This window comes from Podarcis vaucheri (assembly GCF_965113315.1).
Source record: "Podarcis vaucheri genome assembly, chromosome: 17".
In the NCBI taxonomy this organism is placed as follows: Eukaryota; Metazoa; Chordata; class Lepidosauria; order Squamata; family Lacertidae; genus Podarcis; species Podarcis vaucheri.
The window spans coordinates 21,952,502-21,964,625 of NC_138755.1; the positions used below are offsets into that span (position 1 = coordinate 21,952,502).

At 41.5% G+C, this 12,124-nt stretch overlaps 1 protein-coding gene across 26 annotated transcripts in view; it reads right to left on the reverse strand.

The window, feature by feature from the left end:
• Positions 1-12,124, reverse strand: part of PTPRD (protein tyrosine phosphatase receptor type D) — a 1,176,641-nt gene that overhangs the window by 63,628 nt on the left and 1,100,889 nt on the right. For all 26 annotated transcript variants that reach the window (XM_082204501.1, XM_082204490.1, XM_082204511.1 and 23 more), the window contains one exon: positions 9,990-10,113. In XM_082204501.1, coding sequence (XP_082060627.1) covers positions 9,990-10,113 — 124 coding nt within the window. The remainder of the gene's footprint in view (positions 1-9,989; positions 10,114-12,124) is intronic.

The following is a 12,124-nucleotide window of genomic DNA, read 5'->3' on the forward strand; positions in this document are numbered from 1 at the left end:
GGAAGCGAACCTGGTTCACCAGATTACGAGTCCACCGCTCTTAATCACTGCACCACGCTGGCTCCCCAGCTAAGTGCTAAGAAAGTGCTAAGGGTAACTACTTCTGCTGAGCTGAGCTGAGCCCCACAGATCTGGGGAAAGTGATGATTTATTTCTGCTGCAAACTACGCTGAGGATCATACACTGAAAGCATGTTAGCTATTCAGCTTAGAGAGGACCCAATTTGTAAGCTCTACACTAAGCCTGATAGAGGAACAGTTTATTATAAAGCAGAGAATTTGGGGTTCACAACATTTCTGGTTAAATGAGAAGGTTTTCATGAATTTCCTGAATGTGGAAATATGAGTTAATGATTCAGAAAATAACACCAGCTGGGCACAATGCCACACACCCTCTATTTATCAAAGATGATAAAACACTTCTGCACAAAGGAGATGAGAGGGGAAATGAGGCCAACATGAGAAATCTATACCTAGTGGGTATTATATCTGAAAGATGTGGACCGGGTATGTATAATAGAAACATTTCCCCGCATAAATTAGAACAACATTTACAAATGTCTGGTATTGTTCTGCAAAGCACATATTATTTCACAAAGAAAAGCCCTGGAAATAAAACAAAGAACAACATAACAAAAACCAGGGGGTGGAATCCCACTCCCACCTTTCTGTGCACAATGGTGCCAATAGATCTTCTGGGGAGACTGGTTTCTAGCCACAAGAACCGATGTTCCAGCATTATCAGCACACTGCCAACGCCACATCTAAGATCAGCCTCATATCCCCATATTATTTTAATCAAGGTTGGAGTCAAAAATCAGTCACAGCCTTTCCTCAATTCAACAAATTATTCAACAAGTTTAGGGCTAGTGAACCAAAACCGTAATCCTCAAGCTGAATAGCCTCTCAATACAAGGACAACAGATGTTTTTACATGCTGAATACGATGACAAGGCCTTGCACGATTTTAGCTTTCATTATATCACAGGCTTGTCTAGGATCAGAGTATAACAACTCAGATTCAAAGTTGCCTGTGCTCTCATTCATTCTGCATAACCAGAAGACTTCCACTGCAAAGAACTAGGATCTCACACATTCCCCCCTCTGAATTTAGATTTCCCTGATCCAAAGATAACCTGAAAATTTTCAGATCTTTGATTTCCAAAGAGACCGCTCAGTTGGTAGAGCATGAGACTCTAGATCTCAGGGTCGTGGGTTTGGGCAAAATATTCCAACTCCACAATTTGATAATTCTATTAAGTAACTACACCTTGGTCAGTGGATGATCTCATCAGGTATTTTGCCTCTGTTGGGGGAGTAATCCTTTGCTTTAGCTACTTCCCTTTCCATGCCCCATCTTTTCATCCATGACCCACATAACAACAACAACAACAATTTATTACTTATACCCTGCCCATCTGGCCGGGCCTCCCCAGCCACTCTTGGCAGCTCCCAGCAGATTATTAAAAACACTATAAAACTAACAGGACTGCCTTGAGATGTCTTCTAAAAGTCTGGGAGTTGTTCTTCTCTTTGACTTCTGGTGGGAGGGCACTCCACAGGGCAGGTGCCACCACTGAGAAGGCCCTCTGCCTGGTTCCCTGCAACCTCATTTCTCGCAGTGAGAGAACTGCCCGAAGGCCCTCGGAGCTGGACCTACTGTTGGCCTCTGTTGGAGACTGACTTCTAGAGTAGCTGTTCTTTGCTCATGCAAACCTAGCATTAGTAGAGTTGGTGCATGAATGATGGCTTGTCCAGTCAGCCACCATAATATCAGAATGCTTTCAAGCCACATGATGAAGCAATCTGGCTGAAGCTTAGTATGTGTGCATTTTAACAACACACATATACACATCTTTATCACAACTAAAGACTACTACATTTATAATCTATGTTCTTGGGGATGGGATAGGTACTCATGGAAAACCCTTGTCATTTAAAATCTCTGCGATGTGCTCTGGCAATAGCAGGCAAACGGAGAGCGAAATGAAACGACGGCTGCCTGAGAATAAATATAAATGTGGGATTGCTTCTTAGGGTCCTCTTGCCATGCTTGGGGGTGGCAGGAAAAAGCCTCTGGCAATACTGTGTCACAACTAATAGTACAAAAACAATCAAAGAGTTCAGGCAATTTATTGAAATTCTGCAAATCTTTGTTAGCTCCATAGCTTGAGGCGTTTTTACCCACAAGCACAGCAACAACTGCCATCATTATTTAAATTTGCGTAGAACAGTCAAAGATGTCAGTCATTTCAGCAGCCAGCTTTTTTTTTTTAAGCACGGGTCAGAAGAGGGACAATGGGCCAAATTTGCTCTCGAGTTCACACTAATGAGAACCAAATAAGTCTCTATTTACAGCATTCGTGAAACCAGACCTTAAGTTTTGCCCAGCATATAATGCGCAGAGTGTGCGCCAATGAAACATGTCCTAGATTCAGCTGTGAAATAATTAAAAGAATAAACATCTAGTAGCATAACAGAATCCCATGGTCAGGAACCATGCAAACATCATATCATTCTTTTTTCGATCATGGAATGAAATCAAAAGAATATTAGGCCTTTGTTCTCAGGGAGGTGTTTAACTACACAACAAACACACGTTTGCTACCAAGTGGCTTCAAGCAGATCCAGATTAATTTCCCTAGGGGTTCTGCTTTTATGTACATCCCTGTGAGAGAGACAGAAAACTCTAGCAACTCCCAGAGCCTAGATATATGTGGACAAGGAATGCCTGGGTGTGACATCTTTTCCCTCTCAGAGGTCCAGTGTGTGCTCTTACTCCTTAAACCCTTTTGCTGCTTGAGAGGCCTATTTGAAAATCAGTCAATCAATCAGTCAGTCAGTCAATCAATCAATCAATCAATCAATCAATTATTGCCATCCATCTGACTGGGTTGCCCCAGCTTTCAGTAAATTAAAGGATCAAACAAAGTGAACACCACACATTAAAACTTCCCTATACAGGGCTGTCTTCAGATGTCTTCTAAAAGTCAGAGAGTTGTTTATTTCCTTGAGATCTGATGAGAGGGAGTTCCACAGGGTGGGTGCCACTACCAAGAAGGCCCTCTGCCGCCTGCTTTCTTCTACTTAGTATCTCATTCCCATGCCCTTAGTATCTCATTCCCAAGTTCCCCAGTTTTCCAGGGCAGTACTGGAATTACAAAAGTCATCCTGGCTTCTGATTTGATCCTGGAATGCTCCTATTTCCCTTGCCAGTGCCCCCCCAACCTCTGGGAGGAGGATGAGATGGTGGTGGTGACAGATGTGGTGGTTAAGGAGCACCCCAACGTATCTCCATGGCCGTCGCTGCTGACCTCCTCCCTTGGGTAGCTCGTAACAGCTGCTGGAATCTGGGCAAGGTGGAGGAGAGTCTCTCAACAAGTGAGAGATTGGGGTTGCATGCAAAAATATCTAGACAAACACAAACGTGTGTATACGCCCCTCTCTCTTATCCTTTCCAACCATCCTCCAGCTACAGTCTATGTATGCAGACAGAGACACGCTCAACTGATAACGAAAAACAATGCAACAAAATGATTCCTTAGTACCAGTTCCTTACAAGGGATTGGGGGTGTAAGAAACTCTCTTGCTGTTATTTCTGATTTACTACGAGGCCGCTTTCATGAGCAGTACAAAAGAGGCACTAAAACAAGCTGAACATTCTGTATGTACAAAGGTAAATGAAACAAGAGCTACGCAACAGGCCTGGTAATGCAGACCTCAGCATTCTTCCTTTGATTCAGTGAAGAAACTTGTCATCTTAAAAAGCTTTAATTAGACTTCACACTTTATTTGCAGACTGAAATCGCATCGTGAAATTGTTTCAAGCCTTGACAAAGGCTAAGTACTGCACAATCTCCCTATTTAAGACAAATTAAACCATAAACCTTTGCTTGGGAGATGCTCTTCTAAGAAATGTGCAATTAAAGAATATTTTAAAAGAGAGTTTGAAGTAATAGGATTAAGCTTCATAGCGCTTGTAAACAATAACCTTCGGAAAACAGACGAATGAACAAAAGGAATGAAGATGTAGTTTTGGTGGGAAACAATGAACTTGCGTTTACTAAGTGGAAAAGAACTAAAGCAGATATAATTTTTTTGTATAAGCTTGCAACAAGATATATGCTGGTAAGGAGATTAGTAAAATTTAAAGTCACCATGCCAAGCATACACACACCTATCAGAAAACCCGACTGCAAGCAAAAACTCAGTAGAAAAACCATGCCAAGGGCATTTGAAGAATTGCATGCACAAGGAATTGTGCAAGTTGATGATCACTAAGTACTGGAAAGAGAAGACTATGAAGTTGTAAGGGATTTTGCAAAGGAAAACTGAATTCATTTGGGGGGGGGGACAGCAAATGGACAGGTGGGCAGTTAGCAGGCAATTCATAGGACCATTACACACCCTACAAACTCAAAATTATCACATCTGTATCCTGTCTTTCCTGGAAGAAGAAGAAGAAGAAGAAGAAGAAGAAGAAGAAGAAGAAGAAGAAGAAGAAGAAGAATTAGAGCAGGGGCATTGATGGGGTTTGTCCATTTTCACCTTGTAACAATTCTGTGAGAGGGAGGAGGTTTGGATAAGGGGCAGTGGCACGTCCAAGGCCACCTAGGTCTCCTAAACCTACCCACCATATCAGGGGTAGCCAAGTTCGTACATTCCATGTGTTATTGGACTACAACTCCCATAATTCCTGCCCATTGGCCACACTGGCTGGGGCTGATGGGAGTTGGGAGCCCAACAACTTCTGAAGGGCACCCCATTGGCTACTCCTGTACTCCATCACACTGGAGCAGGATAAAATTGGGTTCACTCAGAGCCAGTTAATTCCAAATGCTTTTTAATGAAGCATTTTACGGAAAACTTTTATTTATTTTTTATTTTAAAAAGGAAAATCCTTGGAAGGATAAAATAAATGCAGTGAAATATGCATTCTGGAGTTCAATATATTTGGCTAAATTCCTTTTTTTTTAAAAAAAGCAACAACACAAAAACCTAAATCTCATAACAACATCAAAGCACTAGTTTCTATAGTAACCCAAAAACAAATGCAGCTGTGAAATAAATGTAATGCTAGGCAGCATTTTTATTTTCATATTTGGAATGTTTACTGTTTCTTTAGAGCCTGGCAATAAAGTCTCTAAGCTTGGGAAAGACATTCCACTTAAATAGGGCATTACAACCCACTGTTTTAAAATTCTTAGAAATACAAGAAGACGGATATATTTTGAATAACGTTCTTGCAAAAGCTGTACTCTAAAAGGGGAGCGAAATGAAAAGCAGCTAAATTTATTTCTGAAATCAAGAGCCAAAAATGGATATGGCTCAACGTCAATTCAGGCAGAGTTAAAAACATGGTTGAAAGTGTGTAGGGCAAAGTAGTCGGACATTTGAAAAAGGGAGACCTGAGTTCAAATCTCTGCACAAGGACCTCACTGGGAGAACTTGGGCCAGTCACACACTCTTCTTGTGAAAATAAAATGGGTTATGCTACTCTGAACATCTTGGAGAAGGAATCAGATAGAAGGTTGAGAAATAACCAAATGGACTGTGTCAATTTTATCCCTAGTTGTTCAACATTTTAGGCCAGGATGTAAACAGTATCAGATTTATGTATAAACTAAAGCTTAGGGCCCCACTCTCTTGGGGGCCCCAAAAAAATTTAAAGGAAAATAAACTTGGATGTACATTTCCAAAATATAAGATGAAAAACAAATAAAAATAAAACCTACATACAGTGTTTTGTGTTGTGTAGGCTCCTATGATGTAAGTAATGGGACCTGACTGCTAGCCTGCTCCCTAAAATATCACTGGTTTGCTCATTTCTATATATAGGGTGCCTACATTCTGCGTGGATTGGTTGCATAGCAACATGTGCAAATGGCTTTAGGTCCATAAATTGCCATATATCATATATTCAACACACCCCACCGCTACCTTCAGTCAATGGGACAAGCTGAGAGTGCCTGTTAACAAATTTAATTCTTATATAGTTTTCCCTAATATTCAAAGAAGATGAAGATTCGGGGTTTTTTTTAAAAAAAAATCTTGACTAAGAACTTCCTGCCACAATTCACATTTCAAACTTAGTCTAGGGCATGCTTTAATGTCAGTCTCAACGTGCATCAAAGCATTTAAAAGGTGTGTCATCAAACATCAGCCCAAGATGGTTTCATTGTATAAAAATTATTTTGCAAATTAGCAGCTTGGGCAGTGCACGGATGAAATAAAAGTGCAGCCCTGTACCCCTGTCATGACCCCCTGTATGTTTACTAGGCTGCATTTTAATTTTAACATACATATTTTCTCCTCTACAAGTGGAGTAAAGTAAAATAAAATGACATTTCTTTTCTAGCTCAGGTTTGGGTCTCTGGAAAGAACAAAACATTGCACTGCACTTAACAGGAGCTCTGATTCGATTAAAGCTCTACATTTTCTCTTTCTTATGCCATTGACTGAACTTTGTTTCTTGCACAGAAAGTTGCTTGGGTTTTGTTTGTTTGTTTACCAAGGAAGTTCTTGGTTCACACACCCTGAATCCGGTAGCCCTTTCAAACTGGGCTTTACTGCTTACTCAGATATCTTTCCAGAAAAAAATAAAATAAAATTGATTGTTTTAGCATAGGATGTACTTTGGCCTGTATCTCTATTCCACAGAAGCAAAAAACAATGAAGAAAAGCAGAACAGGCTCAATAATGTCCATTAATTTCCCTAATAAGGAAATAATCCACTTCTTTTCAGGGGGCTGAGAGCACAAAGTCCACACACTTTGTTAAGAAAAGAGGTTCTTTTCTTTCTTTTTTGGATATCCAAATCTCTAATTAATATACATGTGAAGTGACATTTGGGCTGGGAAGCCTGATATGAGGGAACATAACTGACACAGCTAAAATGCAGTCAATATCATGTAAATTGCCTTACAGGTGGAACAAATGTAAGCAGATTATTACATGCAAATTTTTTTCCAAGGCAATCATTTAAATTTTCTAATATATTTGGGAAAAAGCTGTCTGCTATCAAAGCCTCCGAAATGCAGCTGCAAAAAATTAGGCAGAGATGTAGGCTCAATAGTGGGGTTGTGTTTTCCTTCAGAAAGCATTCACTTAGCTCTGCACAGCACACTGGAGAATTGATTGCACTTATAAACACAGTCATTGCTCCGTCCCACGACTGCTTGTTTGGGGTATCAGATGCTGCTTATCTAAGAAAAGATTAAGTGTCATACAATTTAGCATGTTATATATGAGGGACGAAGGAGCTATGAGCTTCTGTGCAAGTAACCAAACTAGTTGAAACTGTTAGGATTCTCTTCCCGTGCTGCAGTCATGGGATTGTTTTTATCACATGACGGTGTACGTTTTCATTCCACATTGTGGGGAGTGACAGAGACAGGATGTTTGTATAACTGTGTTTCCATGATGTAGGACATTTGTCCTTTTGTTCTTTCTCTTTGCTGTCTGATACTGAAGAGGAAGGAGCTGAGTTTCAATGCTCCAAGTGTGTAAATAAACGTAGTTTAGCCAAATGCTGCGCTACTGAGTCTTTCCACTGACTGCATATATTGTACTGTGCTGATCCCGAAGTGTGCTGATGCCTCTCAGGTATCAGTTGCTGTGATGTTCGCTCTGGAGAAAGCATTTGAATCTCCCAAACGACTGACCAGGAGGGAGAGAACATGCCAGTCGGGTATGTGTCTCTCCCAGACTCCTACTCGTGTGTAGGACCTCCTGACAGAAACATCTCCTTATGCCTAAAAGCAGCATCTTTTAGCTGAGGGAGCAGTTAATAGTGGGGTGGCCTTTGGAGGAATCCATCCATGGATCAATTTCTAATGCGCCAAATGCTCGTGTTTTCTGATAATTAGGACTGCCTCATCTAGACAATTTGGATAGTAAGTTGTGCTTGGCACAGAAGTAAAAGCAATTAAGACCTCTGTAAACTCTGCTGTGGTTGAAGGTCACCATTTTAAAATAGTTACCAACACTACCACCACGCCACAAGAATTAAATACTCCATGTGCACTAAACCAATTCAAGTTGTTTTTTTGTTTCACTATGACTTCAACATACTTAAACACAGTGTTAGCTTCTACCTGCACATTGGCCTGGTTTGCACACAACACTAAGCCACGAAGAAGCAAGTGTGTGGGTGCCAACAGAAAAAATCATGGCTGCTTCATGGTTGGGAATGGAAGCCGAGACCATATTACACTGGTCCTGAAACTCCTACATTGGCTCCCAGTATGTTTCCGAGCACAATTCAAAGTGTTGGTGCAGACCTTTAAAGCCCGAAATGGCTTCAGCCCAGTATACCTGAAGGAGTGTCTCCACCCCCATCGTTCTGCCCGGACACTAAGGTCCAGCTCCGAGGGCCTTCTGGCAGTTCCCTCACTGTGAGAAGTGAGGTTACAGGGAACTAGGCAGAGGGCCTTCTTGGTAGTGGTGCCCACCCTGTGAAACACCCTCCCACCAGATGTCAAGGAAACCAACAACTATCTGACTTTTAGAAGACGTCTGAAGGCAGCCCTGTTTAGGGAAGTCTTTAATGTTTGATGTTTTATCGTGTTTTTAATATTCTGTTGAGAGCCGCCCAGAGTGGCTGGGTATAAATTTTATTTATTTATTTATTTATTTATTTATTTATGAATGAATGAATGAATGAAGACATCTAAAGGAAGCCCTGTATAGGGAAGTTTTTAAATGTTTTATTATGTTTTGGCATATGCTAGAAGCTACCCAGAGTGTCTGGGGCAACCTAGTTAGATGGGTGGGGTACAAATAATAAGAATAAGAACAATTGTTATTATTTATTTCACCCCAGTCCTCCTGCTGCTGAACTACATGGACCTGGGCTCGTGGGTTGTCTTGCCAAAGTTTTTTCTTGCTTTGGCTTTGTTTGGCTTAGCTGCAGGTATTGTGGCAGCAGGAAGACCTGGAGATGAGTGAAGAAGATGTGATTTTCATTCTGAGAACCCACATGCTTGCTCATATGTGAACAAGGCCTCGCTAATGAACCAGAGTAAGCCACATGTAAACAAGTTAAGCTACCTGTGAACAAGGCCTCTCTGAAGAGCTGCCCAGTAGATCTACCTAGAGTTGCCCAACTGATTTTTAATCCAGCCCTCCAAGGTTGTATATAGTAGTTCTACATCAAGCTCTCTTCCCGGATATCCCTTAACTAGTAATATTGGGGATATGATCTCAAATCTCATGCATAAAACAATGTGCTCTGCTGCTGAACATACCACATGAACATACCCCAAAGACGATCTCTGGATTTCCTTTCCTGGAACTAAGGGTATAAAAAGCAACTTATTTCAAAGTCAAAGCCTTTGACTTTGGTCAAAGCCAGCCTTTCAAGGTCTTATTCCCAGACCCCCAACCTGAAATGTAAGGGATCAGCCCAAGACCTTTCATGAATGTGTGCAAACTTTACAAAACCAAGAGATATGTCTCGCTCCCCCTGCAACAGTTTATAGCATACCACATCCCATAACATAACACAAACAGTTGCAGTTCAGATGGTATCTATTAGTAACTAGCAAGAGACGTTTGCTCAATTTATTTTGTTATGTAATGCTTTTAGGAAGACCCGGCGTCTCTGAGGTAGATCAGAAAGCAAAACACTGTTCTTTCTGGTTCACACATTATCACTGCAGGGGAAAAAATCTTCCATGAGGCGTCTGCTTTTTCCCCCTCTCTCTCTCTCACACACACATCCCTGACACCCACACCACAAATTTGCACATACTCTTAGCTCTTTTTGTTACTGCTGGGTAAAAGAACTACATCAATGTACCATGTATGTTAATTGCATATTAAGTAAGGAACTCTTTCATGTGTTTAAGCACTTCAAAATGAAATATAACAAAATATCAGTATGTGGATTTCAAAGCTCTGAATTTTAGCCGAGTTTGATCCTGTGGAAGATGAACTGCTTTTAATATACAATGTCTGAAGGTTTGCGTGGTTCCATTTTCACCTTACCTTCTATTGCTGATTGGAGAACTCGAGAATGGTCATAAGCGATGACATTCGCGTATCTATTCTTTGGTTTATTTACTTCCAGGTTAGAGTGTTCCCATGTGAATTGCTGCCCTGGGTCAATTGACTTGAGAGAGAGAGAGAGAGAGAGAGAGAGAGAGAGAGAGAAGGGATAGTTATTATTAGCTGAAGAACTATTTTTATTTTGGAAATACTTACCTTTTATAAAAGGTTCACATGTATTGCATAGCTCAAAGGACTTAACTGTGGGTCTTATTCCACTGCAGTTTGCTATACTGGTACTTAGGGCTCAACTGGATGTCTGCTTGTCTCGCCACTTTACCCTGAAAACCCCCGCAGAATCAGAATGCCAACTGGGTTTGGGCCAGATTGCTCTGAATCAATGTTCAAAGGGCAGGTTTCTCCAGGGAAAAGCAGAAAACTTGTGCTCAGAAAGCACAAGACAAGTGCAAGTGTGGGCAAGCCCTTATTGACAATCGCATTTAACCGCTGGCCTTGCAAGATACTCTATCTGTTCTTACACAAAACAAGAGAAAAACCTATTCTGTTGTTGTTGTTGTGCGAGAGAGAGAAGTGAAGAGGTTATAATAATAAAACGGAGGAAGAATAACAGAAGGCTCAAGTAGATTTAGCTATGGCAACCATAGAACTGGGTATTTTCTCTATAGAATGCCTGTGGCCTCTGTACATTTGCAAGGCAGAAAAGACTTCATTAGAGCTGCCGGAAACCCCTTGTTCTGAGGGTAGGCTCTAAAGTATCTAACCAAAGTTCATCAATTGAAATTCCTAGTGCTGCCAAGGGAAAGACGTTTCTGCAGAAATCTCATCCAAACAGCTGGTTGGCTTGTACATGGTGAATTTAAGCATATGTAGAAAGCAGCTCATCCATACCAGCAACTGAGCTGTAGAACTCACTTCCTTGTGGAGGATGGGCATTGCTAGTTCACAATGATCTAATCGGGGTGGACTGCCGTAATGTGGTACCCTGAGCGAGGACAAAATTTGGTGCCCCTCTCCAAATATGTCTCATTTTCACAACAACTCGTTTTGGTACAAGATTCAGGCAGGTAGCCATGCTGGTCTGATGCAGTCAAAATATATATATAAATAGTCCAGTAGCACCTTAGAGACCACCTAAATTTGTTCTGGGTATAAGCTTTCGTGTGCATGGACACTTCTTCAGATACCAGATTTTGGTACAGTTGCTTTTTATGTATCTTTTCAGTAGGTGCCCATATAAATATAAAGGTAAAGGGATCGCTGACCATTAGGTCCAGGTCATATGGCCAGCATGACTAAGCTGCTTCTGGCAAACCAGAGCAGCGCACAGAAAGCCGTTTACCTTCCCGCTGGAGCAGTATCTATTTATCTACTTGCACTTTGATGTGCTTTCGAACTGCTAGGTTGGCAGGAGCAGGGACCGAGCAACGGGAGCTCACCCCGTCGCGGGGATTCAAACCGCCGACCTTCTGATCGGAAAGTCCTAGGCTCTGTGGTTTAACCCACAGCGCCACCCACGTCCCATCATATAAATATAGGCAGTGCTTTTTTTCCCTATTTTTTTTTTTTAGGGGTACTCTCATTTTCCTACTCATATTGAAATACTGCCCTTCAATGAGGCCAAACTTAGATTCACAAAATGTTTAGAGGGTATGCGTACCCCTGCGTACCCCCAGAAGAAAGCACTCAATATAGGTATTATTATTATTCGCCCCCTCAGCTTGGTGCTTTGTGCAGGGGAACTGCCCGCACCCCCTTAAATCTGGTGCTGATCTAATACAAGAGCTGTTAAAATGGAAGAGGCATCATATTTTCCAAGGTCCTTGGGGTGACTTCTGGCACTAATTCAGGCCCGTGTTCACTTTAAAGTGCAAATCACCCTGAAGATGCTTTGAAGGAGAGCAGGGGCTAATGTCACGCACAGCTGTGCTGTAACACGTAGCTTCCCCTTTAGTTCCTTTTCATTCTGCACATTTCCCCCCCAATTCTGGTTATATTTTATCCTGTCTCCTGCTAAGATTCATATTAGTAAGACAGGACTGCATAGGAGACTCGGTGCAATGCAATGCAAGCAATACATTGTGCTGTGCCACATACTGCTATCTGTTTCACAGCCA